Source organism: Bombus terrestris, chromosome 9, assembly GCF_910591885.1.
Source record: "Bombus terrestris chromosome 9, iyBomTerr1.2, whole genome shotgun sequence".
Classification (NCBI taxonomy): domain Eukaryota; kingdom Metazoa; phylum Arthropoda; class Insecta; order Hymenoptera; family Apidae; genus Bombus; species Bombus terrestris.
This window is the reverse complement of record NC_063277.1, coordinates 13,217,322-13,231,901: the sequence shown is the minus strand read 5'-3', so window position 1 is coordinate 13,231,901 and position 14,580 is coordinate 13,217,322. Positions and strand designations below refer to the sequence as shown.

The following is a 14,580-nucleotide window of genomic DNA, read 5'->3' as shown; positions in this document are numbered from 1 at the left end:
AATGTAGAAAGTCAGCCTCTGAAAGATCTCTCCTCTGTTTCTTTTAATTCCTCTGCTCGCCGTTCTCTGCCTCGGCCTTACACCATTCACATGCTTTCTTTTTATGTATATATTTATATTTATATATCTACATACGTATATCTCTGTCGTGTACGTGTATATACACATGTACAGTACATGCGTTTGTCCATTCTCCAGCGTGATATGTATATACATATATTCATATTACATATATATGTACATACACGATCGCATCGTTAATAATTAATTAACATTAATCGCTCGCTCTCTCATCACCTTTACATTAATATTTATATTTATATATATATATCTATATTTATTGTTATTATCGTCAATATCTTCCCGCTATCAATTATTAAATATGTTAACAATGGTCGCAGCGTTACGTAAAATAATTATATATCTTGACAAGTGTGTTGTCAATGGCGAATCAGTACGATCTCCTTTCGTTCGATTAGTTTCGTATAATAAGTTCGTGTACTTGTAAAGGTTCGCTTAATATGCAAATTGTACTAAAAAGAACGGAGAAGGCGTCCCCAACGAAAATCGACCTTAGAACAAGCTTTTTAGGAATCCGGTGGGACCCGCCTGTATTTTTTATATGTTTTTGTCAGTTTTATTTTGTGCCGTGATTTCCGTGTTCGGTTTCGAGAGATTTTTTTGTTTTTTTTCAATTCATCATTCGGAAACGCAAGTTCGTTTCGCACGAAAACAGATCGAAATGTATGGACACGGGCCACAATATGTAAACAATAATGGACGATCAAATACATAGAAAAAACAACCAGGACGATCAAGCAAGCAAACACACAGATCGTAACGTGTACGTGCCGTGTCCAGGGTCAGCGTGAAAATTTAAAAAGGACAACTGATTAGTCACAATCCCATCGATATTAATTTTTAAATGCGGTTGGAGCAGCGCAAAGAAACTGCGTTAGTAGAAAATACTATAGAGATCATTCTTTGCGCGGTTAAAAGTAATTTCCAGTAATACAAAACTAATTAAGTAAGATTAATATCGTTCTATAGTTAAAATATACGATTTTTTAAATATAAGAAATGGAAAAATATGAATTTGCTTACTGACCTCTTGTTGCTGTGCAGTTGCGGCTTGTTTCAACTTGGCTTGTGCGGCTTTGAGTGCACTGCGAACAAAATTGTATCGTTAGTGACATACTGTACGAGCATTTGGATTTTTATGCCTGATACTGACTCTTGAAGTTCTCTGATTTGTCTCTCCTTGGCATTCTGCTCTTCCTGAGTCATCTGCATCAGGTGCAGTAACCTTTCCGTCTCGGCTGAGCTTCTGGTCGACTCTTCTTTCGCTTTTTCCAGCTCCTTTTCGGAATTTTCGAGAGCCTTCTGCATTTCCGCCAACCTCTTGTCCGGCGACCCACCGCTCTATACAAAGAAGAAAGTGACTTGAAAAAATTATCAAGCGATATCGATCTTCTTTTTTGGAATCTATTTATCGCGCGAGAATAAGAACGAATGTAATTTCAATAAATAATTGATCTATCAAGTTACTCTTTGTAACTGCTGCTCCAACTGATCCATCTTCGCTTTCCGTTTCTTTAGGTCCTGGTCGAGACCTTGGAGCGTCCTCTCCTTCTCCTCTATCGTTCTAGCTTTCTGATCTACGGACTTCGCTCGTTCTTCCATCTGCTTTCTCTGTTCTTCCACTTGGCGTCTCTGCTCCTCCAATTGTCTTCTCTCTTGAGTAGTGTCGATACCAGCCTTCGCGGCGCCAGCTTGGAGTTTCTTGTTCGCCTCGTGCAAGTCCACCTGCGTCGAAGCAAACGTTGTAAAATTTCGTTCTTCCGCGTTTACGAGACGCTACAGCTAGGCAAATGAAAGCCGTTTCGCTTAGAGCCGCGACCATTACCTCTAAACGTGCACTCTGATTTTTCTTTATACTTCTCAGATGCGTTTTTCTTTCGGTATCAACGTGTAAATTGATTTAATTTCGAATACGGTCATCATGGTCGCGGCTTTCGTAAATGAGAGATGCATGGAAACGCAATTAAAAAACAAGTCAGACGCGCAGATGAGAAGAAATTCGCAATTCCTCGTATATCTAGTGACGTTCATAGCGAAGTATAATATGTACAGAATACTTATAAAAAACATATGCGTCGAGATAAAAAATGTCTCGAGGTGAACGTACGTACAAAACGTGCGGAACGCATTCTGTGTGCATTGCTCGTGATTCATTCTCCAGCCTGTACAAAATAATCGTGAATCGCAGACACAAGGCTTGATTCTCGTGGTCATTCGTCGCATCTTACAAAAACGAAGTAACCATTTTCTATCTCTGGCATCTCGAATACAGTGGCATGCTCCCAAAACGAAACAAAAATTAAGGAAACGAAAAAGTGATACTCGTAATAAGGTTGCTCATCGTTGCGATGTCGAACGCGCAACAAAATTACAGCAGTAACAATAACCAGCCAAATGTATCGGCGAATGAGAGGATCGTTGTGATATTAACTGCACGTTCCTGATCATTTAGAAAGAAGGAACAATATCTTTTTTTCGTATCGCTTCGATCGTCTCGTCGCTGACGCTGGTGATAACAATAATAAACATAACGATAAAAATCGGCATAACGGAAAAGAAAGAGCAATGGGCGCGTATGGCTGTGCTTGAGAGTAATCGCAAATGGTTTTGGGGGAAACGATTTCGTGGAGAAACGAGGGGTTCATAGAGGTAGGTTAAAAAAATTCGAGGAGAATGATAATGATGAAGGCGATGTTGCGCTTCGCTGTGAAGTGTGACGGACGCCCCGAGATATACATGTACGCAACATAAGATGAGAAAGATTGTGCGGGTGCATCGTGGTTTGGTTTTTTTCCGATTTCGTTTGTATACGTATATATATATCTTATATATATGTATATATATATATACACGATATCGTTCGATCGTTATCGTTCTGTTACATATGCATAATATTTGATATATGATTTGATTTTTTTTTTGTTTGTTATTTGCGGCGTGTATATGAGCTGTGGGCGAGTTTCTGCTTCGTCGACGACGAAGGCAGAGGCTGCGGTTGAAATGAGAAGACATAGAGAGACGAGGAGGCGCGATGACGTGTCGGCAGCCGGTCGACAACGATCAGCCAACGGTATACATAGGCAGAGACATAGTGCAGGCATTATATGGTGCGGATGTAGGCTGTAGTAGTGTAGGTTAGCGCGCGAGCGAGTGCAGGTCGTGCTGCTGCTAACCTGATATTTCTGCAGTTCCTGGCACAGCTTTTCGAGCTGTTCCTGGAACCGCTCGCGCTCGACGCCTGCCTGCTTAACGTTCTCTTGCGCGCGCTCGAGCTCCTTTCTCAACCTGGCGACCTCCTGGCCGTTTTGTTGCGGATGCTGTTGCTGCTGCTGTAGCTGTTGTTGTTGCTGCTGCATCGTCACCTGCATCTGCTGGATCTGCTGTTGTTGAGCGTGTAGCTGCCTCTCGGTGTTCTGGATACGTTTTTGTAGTTCAGTAGCCTGCCTCTCGGCCGCGTCCGCCCGTTGTTTCTCCGTCTCGCATAGCTTCCTCCATTGTTCGAGCTGTGCCTCGTTCACGCCACCGGCAGCCGCGCTCGTATCCCTCGAGACGATCTGCTTCTGAAGTTCTTGCACGCGTTTCTCGGCCTGATCGGCCCTCTGTCGTTCCTTCGTCTGGGCCTGAGTCAGGTTTTGCACCTGCTGGCTCAGCCGATGAACCTCTCGCATCTGCGCCTCGAGGGCCTCCTTCGCGGCTCTATCCGGCGTCTGCGCGTGTACCCTCTGTTGTTGCATCTGCTGCAACCGGCGAACCTCCTCGCGTTGACGCTCGAGCTCCGCTTCGTTCGTGTTCAATTCCTGCTGGAAGTTGACCAGCATCTCCTGCGATTTCTCTAGTTGTATCACCAATTGATCGCGTTCCACTTGCAGCTGTTTCGCCTCCGCCTCGAGCTTTTCCTTCACCTTCTCGATCTTCTCCGAGTGTTTCTCTCGATTCTCGAGGATCGCGGCCATCTTGTCGCGTTCCCGTTGTGCGAGCTGCAGCTCGTGCTGTAAATGAGCTATCTCCTCGCTGCCAGCGATCTGTTGTTGCTGCTGTTGTTGTTGCTGCTGCTGTTGCACCCGTCTCAGTTCCTGCCTGAGTGCCTCCCGTTCGTCCCTGAGCAGCTGCATCTCCGCGGCTAGCCGTTCGAGCTCCTTCTTGTTCGCCTCTGCGGCCTCCTGATACTTGGCCGTCTGCATGTGCGTCTTCTCGAGTTCCTTGGCCAGTCTGCCCGCTTCGAGCTCCACCTGATCGCGCGCGACGATCGCCTTGTCGAGGCTGGCGCGCAGCCGTTCGACCTCGATGCTCGCGCTCTCCGATCTGGTCTTACCCTCGGTTTGCATCAGTCTCTCGAGCCGTACAATCTCGACGCGGAGCTTCTCGTTGTCCGCCTCCAGGGCGTCCGCTCTCGCCTTCACCTTGTCGTGACGATCGCGTATCTTCTCGGTTTCGATTCTAGCGCGCTCGATCTCGCCGCGATTCCGCTCCTGCGCCGCAGTCGCCTTGTTGGTCTCCTCGCGCGCCCGCTCGAGCTGAAGCTGCGTCTCGTGCAGCTTCGCCTCGAGCTCGGCGTTGCCCGACTGCGTCCTCTTCAGCTCCGACTCACGGCCCTCCAGGCGTTCACGCAGCTTCTCCACCTCTTGTTGTAGCCTACTACCCTCGCTTTGCCACTTCTCTTGCTCGTACTGGTATTTACCTCGCACCCCTTCCGCACGTTCCAGATCGGCGCGCAGCCTCGAGGCGTCCTGCTCGGCCTTCCTCGCGCGTTCAAGTTCCGCCAACGCCTTCTCCAGCCGATCGCGGAGCCGCTCCACCTCCAGCTTCGCCCACTCGTGTTCTTCCTTCTGCCGTTCTTGGCTTTCTTGATACTTGCCGAACCTGGTCGCGTACCTCTCGCACTCTTCGCGCGCGCTCTCAGCCTCCACTCGCAGCCGCTCCGTCTCCGCTTGCGCCTTCCTCACTTCGGCTTGCTGCCTGTCGTGTTTCTCGTACATCTTTTCTATCTCCAGCTGCATTCGTGCTAACTCCTCCTGCGTCTTATCGGTCGCTGCCTGAGCTTTGGTCAACTGGGAGTGAGCGCGCTCTAATTCGAAACTGATTCTCTCGTTGTCAGCTACAAGTTTCTCTCTCTCGTTCTGTAACCTGCGTAGCTCGATCTGCGATTTCTCGTAACGTTCCCGTACCATTTCCAGATCCACCGCTAACCTATCTAGATCTTCCTTCGATTTCTCTTCGTGTTCCTTCGTGCGACCTAATTGGAGAGCTGCTCGATCGTACATCTCTTGCACGCGGGCCAATTCCTCTTGGGCTTTCCTTGCTTCGTCGCGACTCTTCGATGCCAACATCTGTTGCTTTTCCGCCTCGAGCTCTAGTCTGTCTTTGTCAGCTTCCATCACTTCGATGCGATTTTGCAGCCGATACACCTCGCTCTGGGCTCTGTCGAAATCATGACAAGGTTTTTCGTGATCGATTGTCACTCTTATCGAACGGAAAATCACGATCGCTCACCTGTCGTACTTCTCCAGCATCTTCTCGAACTCCTTGTTCGCGTTCTCCCGTTCCTCGTGAGCCTTGTTCATCGAGTATTGCGCTTTCTCCAGTTTCTCCTTCAGGATTTCGATTTCAGTCATAGCGTCGTCTCGTTCAAGCTACGTTACAATGACCAATTTTATACAATTTTATGAGATACAACTTTGTAATTAAATACAATTTTATGCAATTTCGCTGCTCTCTCTCTCTCTCTCTCTCTTTCTCTCCCGACATTAACTGTCCTTGATGACCTACAACAAAAATCAGGTTACTTACGGTTAACTTCTGGTGAGAATTGTGAGCCTTCTCCCATCTCTCTTTAACTAATTCGAGTTCTGATAGTACGTTCTCTTTGTCCCGTTGCATTTTCGCTATTTGATTCTGTAGGAACTCTATCCTCTCGTGCAGTTTCTCTGTTTCTTCCTGAAAGTTGTCCCTCTCCTTCTGTAGTCGTTGCATTATCATCTGTAAAAGGATACTTTTACTAATGCTACCTGTCTTCGTGGTGGATACTTCAGTCAAATATGATCCGCGACCATATTTCTGTTATCACCTTCTCTTACCTGAGCTTTCTCGTACTTATCCTGCAACCGGTCGACTTCCAATTGAATCGTTTCCCGTTCTTTCTGCATCCTTGTCGATTGGCCGAGCGCTTTGTCCAGTTGGCTTTGCAAGTTTTCGAAATCGTAGTTCTGCTTTTCCTTTTCCATTTGCATCTATATGGAATCGAATCGTTCCACCGTAACTTTTCTAGTCTCTACCTTAAGTCTGTGTTTACGTTTTACGAGCTACTCAGGAGCCAAATTAATTAACTCCGATTGATTTTCCTTTTTTAATATTTCAAAGCGGTTTACCCTCTCAATTTCGATAAAGTTGCCCAGTTTAGCTTCTATGTGATTTACGTAAAATATTCAAGTATTTAACTTAAGAAAAGTTGTTTCACGTAACAGAGGTAAATTTACACGTGAAAACTGTAGGTAAATTCTCTTTCACTTACCCTGCGAATTTCCGTTTGCGTTTTATCCAATTTCTCTTGAAGCTTGTCTACTTCACTTTGCGTTTTGTCCAGTAGATTTTGCAATTTGTCCTGTTGAAGTTGTGCCTTGCCCAGAGTAGCCTGTGTCCGTTCCAATTCCTCTTGTGTTTTCTCAAGTTCCGCGATTGCCTTGTCCCGTTCCGAGTGCAGACGAGCCACCGAAGCCTGTGCTCGATCGTATTCATCTCGAAGACTCTCTTGTTCACCCTGAGCATTTTCCAATCTGGCCTTCAGTCTGTACACCTCACCTTGACTCTTTTCCACCTTTAAAAACCATCGAAAAGTTTGAACACTTTTTACATTTCATTCGATTCGGTTCGTCGAAGTATTTAAGACACGTTTAATCGTTTGTGTTGAATTTTCATCGGATAAACTCATCAGATACTCAAATGATCGTCAGCTCAAGAATCTCATAATTCTACTTGTTTCGAGGTTTACGTCCACGAAATTAATCTCTAGAATTTCCAATCTTGTAATAGCTGCGTCGTTGGAGAAAATACATGCACGTCGTTATTAATACAGATTTAACGCGTTGCCTGTTCATCACGTTGCGTTAATTAAAATCAATTTCTCCTCTGCTTGCTGTAACCTACGTTCGTATCATTCGTGCTTATTAATGTTTCCACGTGAAGCGATGATTTATTATTATACAGGGATTAAATAAATACATCGACTCGAGTAATCAGTCCGAGGGAAAAAGCTCGACGACCTAAAGAATAGCTCTAAAGAGAAATCTTTTCTGGAAGAGTCAATCATTCGAAATGGATCGAAACGAGGGGTAACGAGCAACCCCTACGGAAATTCTAGTCAGGTGTCTTCGATTGCACTCGAGTGTGAAGTTGCGTGCAATTTTCCGGCCACTTAGCCGGCAGTTTCATTACCGGTTCGTTTCGCGCCATCGACGAACATCGGGAACACCGGCGATGCCTGGGAAGAACGAAGGCGTGATTGGAAATTAGATTCGACTACCACAGCGTGTACGGATCGGGACCAGACTGTGGTAGCCTCGTGAATCGATCGCGATTAAAGGCGATTGTTCTTGCTTCTTGGAAGCGGAACAGGGCTGCCAAGTAGACTCGATCGTTCATTAATAGAGGCAAAACGACCAGCTACAGATTATGGGGATGGGAATCGTAGCTGGGGATACTTCGGTGGTTAATTGGTCGCAAGGCAGGTTTCTTGACGCGCGATCTTTTTATCGACTCGGCTAGTTCATCGATTACTTGATTCAACGAAAAGTTCCGTCAGCGGTGGAAGTGATTTCTGTTCGAGATTTGCGGATTCGTTTCGCTTCGAATCGATCATGTGGTTAGAAGGTTTGTTAAAGCATTCGTGACCGGTGACCGAGACGTTGAGTCATGCTATTGAGTCACGATACGTTTCCATAATCGCCGGGGACTCAGCGGTTCGCTGATCTGCAGAAATTTACATTTCAATCAATTTTTGAACTGTTGCCAAGAAAGTCAATTCTGTTCAAGAAATGAATTCTAGGATGAGACAACAAAAGAGCGAAATGATTATTGGTTTCAAAATCAAGCGAATAAAATGTTTAAAAGAGTTAATTTATAAATAGAAAATAGAATATATTACTCTATATATCATTTTATAACTGTCAACTACTGGCGACAAGAACGTCTCGAATGTGTGGAAACAGAGATGGTTAGCATTGGCTAATATATCTGAGACGCTTTGGCGAGATTGTAAAAATATTTTGGTAGCTGTAAAACCGTCTGAGTGGAGTAGACGCGATATTTTACCTTTTCTTGCAGAGCAGCAGCTTCAGCCCTAGCTCTTTCGTTGTCAGCCTGCGTGACCCTGAGCTCAGCCTGAGCCCTCCTGAGTTCCGCGGCTGTCTTCTCGGCTCTTTCGGAGATCCTGTCCATTTCCTGAGAGGAATTGAGCGTGCTTCTGCCGTAAGTGCTCTGAGACCTTTCGAGGTCGTGCCTGAGTCTTTCGTTCTCCAGTTCGAGCCTGGTCAGTCTCTGTTTGGCAGCCTCCCAGTCGGCTCCGCTACGACCAACCTCGGACGCAGCCTTGTCCAGTTCGGCTTTGCTCTTGCCGAGCTCCGACTGTGAACTTTCCAGCTTCGCTTCCAGTCGGTCTTTTTCTGCTTGTGCTCTTTCCAAACGGGCGCCCAATTTCTCAACCTGCCGTGAGCAGAAACGGTCAGAAACTAACACTTGGACGATCTTTGGCCAAGGAACAACGCGAGAAAAGCGCACGAAGTGTTTTCTGTTTTTGTTAGCAGAGGGAATGGTGGGAAGTTAAAGTTTCATAGAAGTTCGAGCTGCATTATTGATCGTATCGACCGAAACGATGCTAAACAAGGTGTACTTCGGACGCACTTGGAATTGGACACGTTCCTTATAAATTTCTAATCAATATACGATTTAGTTTAGTCCGGGCATTGATAGGGAAGAGGAATCGATTGGGAGACAAAAAGATGTATTGCGCTACCACGAGGACTTACTTCGGACTCGAGAGCGTGAATTTTCATTTTGTACTCGGCGATTTCCCTCTCGTGTAATTCCCTTTCTTCCTGTTTCTCCTGCTCCGCCCGGTCCCTCTGTTCCCGTAATTGTGCCATTTGCTTCTCTTTATCTCCTATCGCCTCCTCGAGGCTACTGAGGGCACCTTCGCTGCTGCAGTGGTGCGCCTGCATTGCTGTTAAACGCGCCCTGGCCATGTCGACCTGGTTGTCCTTCTCCTTCAGCAGATCCTCTAGATTCTCGATCTGTAGTAACAACAACTTGGCTGTTAGAGATTCTACGTTCCCTTCAGTCCTTTCAGAGAGGTCGATCGAAATCGCGCAGTCTTAGACAGCGAGAAAATAAGTCGCGATGGAACAAGATTTTTTAAGGACGATACAATTTTATTGATCAGAGAGAATGTTAATTCGTGTGCGATTAATTTTAGTCAACGTGATTAGTGGTGTATTCTCTTAACCGTGTTAGGGATCCGCAGTTTACCATGCACGAGCCATTAATATAATCGTAAATTCTTACTTACCTGCCATCTCGTATCATCGATCTTCACAGCCATTGTTCACGGCTCGACAAGACATTTACTCAACCAGACACTCGCGATACACAGCAACAAATAATCAACGGTCTCTATCGCGGTAGAAAAAAAGAACGGAATCGTAAAAACAAGCGTTCCGCGATGCGGAAACGAAAAAATGACAAAAAAATGGTAAAAATAACAAAATGGAAAGTAATTGTCAAGCGATGTTGTCTCTAGTCGACACATTGGTAATCAACGACAGCCTGATCGATCGTACCTTTAACAAAAATAACGTACCTCTTTCAACTCTTCTCTTTATACATATTGGCTATCGTCGATCACCAACGACACGAACAAAACATAAATACATACAGGGGTGCGATTCGTGACAAAAGTGTTGGATAAAAGAAATAAAACAAGGCGATGCAACGTAAATTGTAAGTAGCTTTATTCGAACGGAACAAGATACAAAGTGAAAAATAAACGGGTGAAAAAGGAGCTTGTGCGAACTTAAAGATAACGGGGATGTCGGGGTTTTACGTACTACAGCCTTTACACAGCACGACTAAAGAAAATATTATTACAAAAAGTGTGTCGCGCGGGCGCGCGCACGCCTCACACTCATTCCAATCGACAGCAAGATTCACACTCATGCGCACTCCGCGGTCGCATCCTACGAATATTATACGCTAAGCGCGCGCTTCCTCTTTGTCATCTGGCTGGCTGATTAATCACCAGGCCAAAACTTCTTTTTAGTTCCGGCGGAATTAATCAGTAGCGCCGAGGAATGATAAGATCGGTCAGTGATCCGCGTTTCTCTCAAGACAACAAATCGATTTATAACGACACGATTGCATTACGTCTGACACCGTTAAACATCTATCAATTTTTGATTATACGAATTACACGATCTGCGACATTTCTAAAATTATGTTTCTGTAATTATGTTCCCTATGATCGTTTCGAGTTCAGTGGAATAGGATGACGAATATCTTTGAATGAGATAAATTACACAAGTCTGTGCAAAACGAGAGTAATTGCGAGGATCGGTAATGGAGAAGATGAATACGCGTCGACGCGCGTTTTACTCGTAATTGAAACGGATCCGTGTAATCAATTAAGCTTTAATTTACACCGGGCGATCATTATCACCGTGTGTTTAGCCATTCTGTTCGGACAGAATGGACCGCCTCCCCTTTGAAACTATAATTCACGTCGCTTTGCAGACCATTTCTACTCGTTCTGCACAGACTTTCAATCTTAAAAAGAAAACGAACGAACGAAACTCGTAAGCTTAAGAATTCGACGCGTTAAACCTTTGTAGTTGCTCCAAGATCTTTGCTTATCAACTTACAAAGGCAACGCCAGGCGGAGACATAGATAGAATGAAAAAGAAAGAAGAGAAAGAAATAGTTTCAGGGTCACTCACCTTACGCTGAAGCACGTTAATCTTCCTGTCTTTGATGTCCATGTGATCCTTGAGCTCAGTCAGCTCGGTGTTCATACGATTGCGTTCCTGTTGCGCCTGCATCGCGGCCTGCGTCTTTTTCTCGATCATCCGGTTCTTCTCCTCGAGCCGCTGCCGCATTTCCTCCACCTGCACGCACGTAACCACGCACACGAGGTCATCGTACGAACGTGTGCAGGGGTGGGAACCACTTGGAACAGGAACGATTCAATCCGCATTGCACGGGCAACGTTCTGCACGCGACGTGAAAACGCTACCAATAGTCCAGCGGGCCGATTGGAGAGGGAACAGGAGGAGGGAAGCTTTGCACGACCCAGTTTCCTGCAGCCCTGTCCTTCCTTTCCCCTATAACGACCTCCCCGTAACGTCGATTTCCCCAGTTCCGACCTCCCCGTACATCGGGACCCCTTCAACGATCCCACCCTATATACGTCACTGCTGCATTTACTAGTCCATTTACTATTGCGTTTATTGTCACGTTTTCTAACGCGTTTATCAGTGCTTCGTAGATATTCCGTATGTACCAACTTCCACGGGCGACGATTTTATAGAAGTCAAGGGGGAACCTGTTTAGAAGTTATATGGGTTTTATGCGCTTTAACTTTAAAACTCGTGATTTACGAAGCTGTAGAAAGTTTAAACTCGCCGCATTATTTTTCATTAGGCGATAAACTTCTCGTAACTGCCCAATAAATTACATTGCATAGGGCAAGATCATCGTGCAAAATTGTCGATAGGAAAACTCTTCCTAAGAACTGATCGTTCGCTAGTCGTCTATGAACGTTCGATAAAACTTCGTTCTGAAATGGAATCTTCGTAGAGAATTTATTGGGTCGTGCTAAGTTGGCTGGTAACTGCAGGATATCGCGATTGTTTGAATCGTTAACTCCATATAACTGGAATAGTTTGTTTGTGCGAGACAAAGATCGTCATCCGTTAGAATTTGTCGCTTTAGTTTGGAAGTGAGGATGCTAAACAGGAAGTTAGGATTGTCGTAAAGTAAGACTACACCCGTCTTTATAAGTGTTAGTATACGTTCGTTCAAACCATTGGGGTAGAATTTATGCGTTCTATTACGATAAAGTCGAAAAATTTGGTAAGAGTCGTTTTTCTTACGAGCCCTATAATTATCGTGTTTTTCTAGTTTGCACGTGTCCTAATACTTATGAAGGAGGGTGTACGTGGAGTTAAAAGGAGTAAATGGCGTTGAAAATGGGCACTTACGTCAGCCTGCAGCATGTTGTAGTGCTCTTCCTTGGCGCAGAGCGATTCTTTGAGCACGGTGATGTGCCGTTGGTAATCCTGATGCTGCTCTTCCAGGGTTTTCATCTTGGCGGACATTGCGAGTAGTTCCTGATCCCTACGCTGCACTTCGGTCCGGAGCTCGTCCAGCTGCGAAAAAGAGTCGTCGTCCACGAGAGGATCAGTCCGTGCGACCCGGTTACGTCTCGAAACGACGACGAAACAACGAGCGACGGAGGCGTCTGGTCTGTCGTCTCTCCGTCGTGGCCGAGTACGACGACGATCAGCGGCCAACTTCCCTTCGATCGCTCGGTCGAAACGTAAATCGGCCGTGAAACGGGTCAGCCGTTTCGCCTTCCGTTCCGATCCGCCAACTTTTCGACTTGCTCAAATCGTTCTGACCAAACGGAGCCAGCCAGATCGTCACTGGCGGTCGTTGGTCTGGCTGGCTTGAAGTTTTATTCGAAAAATCGGCGCACACGGATTCCATCGAGTTTTCGTTCTATCCGATTGTTCATATCGTCTTGAATTTCATTCGAGACGAACAGTGTGCGAGAGACGGATAAAATACTAAATGAAAATTAGAGAATATGTTCGAGGAGATGAGAAGTTCGCTGCTTCGTTCTCGGTTCATGAGCAAACAATTAAAGTAATGAATGAACCTTTCGAGTCATTCGTAAGACTGCGAATAGCTGGTTCTGAAACAAAGCTCGGAACATCGTTTTCACCGGACAAGGTTTTCCCTTGTGTAGCGACTAAAAAGCTTCGAGACGTCTCTCGTTTTTAACTCTCTCGGAGCCTGATTCGTTGGGTTCTTATTCTTGTCGCGTCAGCGATACGTCGTCGTACTCGGACAGGAATTCTTCATACTTAGCATGCAGCGATATCGAAACCAACGATACAAAGTTACAAACAAAGTGTATCCTGCGTGTACGAGAGATATACTTATTACGTGTTCGAACGAATGTCTTAGGGGGAACGTGATAGAATTCATGGGAATAATCGAGGCTGGAATAGTTGGAAGAAGAACTGGAACGTATTATGTATTGTGTCTCTCTCTTTATTATTCGTGTACGTACCTACTACGCTCGTCTGATCTACTCTGGTGTCGGCAGGCCGCGTGAGGATCCCTCGGCGAGATCTCCTCGTTACGAGATCCCGTCGCGGGATCGCAAGCAGAATCAACACAACTAAATGTTTTCTAACTAATCAACTAGCAGAGTACGCAGCGTGGAGGAGATATCGCGGTCCTCTCTGGCAGTATGGTCCTGTGATCGAAGTATATAAGAGACACTTAGGAAACTGAGAATAAGCAATTTCAAGAAAAAGACATCGAAGATCGATGCGTCCTCCGCATCTACGTATATAATTTCCTCGAACACGTCCCTGGTGATCTATCAACTTATAGGTCATCTTACACCTCTAATCCCACGGGACGAATCCATTCGGGACGTTTGCCATATCCGTGACTTTTATGTGGGATTACTTCGATCAGAGGGTATCTCTCTAACCAGATGACGTGTACGCACGTATCTCAGCCCAAAGATAAAGCACCAGGGATCGAGGAATCGATGAAATCTATCGGTACGTTGACTGATAGCGATTCTATCGATGGATCCTGATCGAACCTCGATCCCCCCTCTCTCCAGCGTTCTATATATCGTGCTAAGATGGTGAAAAACAACAGGTCTACGTAGAGGCGAGCGATCGTGGCGATCGCTTTCGATTCGCGAAGCGGCGTCACGCATCGTCTCGGGTTCCTCGGTGTTTCTCAACGACGGCCACGAGCCGCAGAGGCAGACGTAAGGTTCTCTACGTTCACTATGTTCTACGATCGTCGTTTACGGCTGCACACATACGCACGTACGCGGGAAACTCGCGGGAAATTTTTCCTGCCTCGTCTCGTCGTCAACGAGGGAACGACGACGCGCATCGTTTCCGCGCGCGTTACGTGAACCATTGCGAACAGTCAGATCAACGACTCACACCAGAGAAAGGGACAGAAAGAGAGAAAGAAAGAGACAGTTCTCGGGGTGGCTGGCCAGTTTTCGAAAGAGGCTCGACCTTGTATAACTGTTCTATTATCGACGATGGGACGAGAAATATTCCCTTCCAATAGTTTACTCTCGAACGAAAGCTCGGATGGAAGAAAGTTGCAAGACCCGCGGAGGAAGAGGAGAAGTCGCAAAGCGAGAGAGAAAAATTTCCTTAGGGAATTCGATGTCAATTAAGAAACTAA

At 45.8% G+C, this 14,580-nt stretch overlaps 1 protein-coding gene across 7 annotated transcripts in view; it reads right to left on the bottom strand.

Annotated features, from left to right (window-relative positions):
• Positions 1–14,580, bottom strand: part of LOC100647858 (trichohyalin) — a 68,570-nt gene that overhangs the window by 11,499 nt on the left and 42,491 nt on the right. For all 7 annotated transcript variants that reach the window (XM_048408327.1, XM_048408328.1, XM_048408329.1 and 4 more), the window contains 12 exons: positions 12,324–12,491; positions 11,061–11,228; positions 9,099–9,362; positions 8,386–8,775; positions 6,590–6,892; positions 6,156–6,308; positions 5,869–6,057; positions 5,572–5,711; positions 3,255–5,499; positions 1,549–1,806; positions 1,235–1,422; positions 1,109–1,166 (listed from right to left, as the gene is read on the bottom strand). In XM_048408327.1, coding sequence (XP_048264284.1) covers positions 1,109–1,166; positions 1,235–1,422; positions 1,549–1,806; positions 3,255–5,499; positions 5,572–5,711; positions 5,869–6,057; positions 6,156–6,308; positions 6,590–6,892; positions 8,386–8,775; positions 9,099–9,362; positions 11,061–11,228; positions 12,324–12,491 — 4,524 coding nt within the window. The remainder of the gene's footprint in view (positions 1–1,108; positions 1,167–1,234; positions 1,423–1,548; positions 1,807–3,254; positions 5,500–5,571; positions 5,712–5,868; positions 6,058–6,155; positions 6,309–6,589; positions 6,893–8,385; positions 8,776–9,098; positions 9,363–11,060; positions 11,229–12,323; positions 12,492–14,580) is intronic.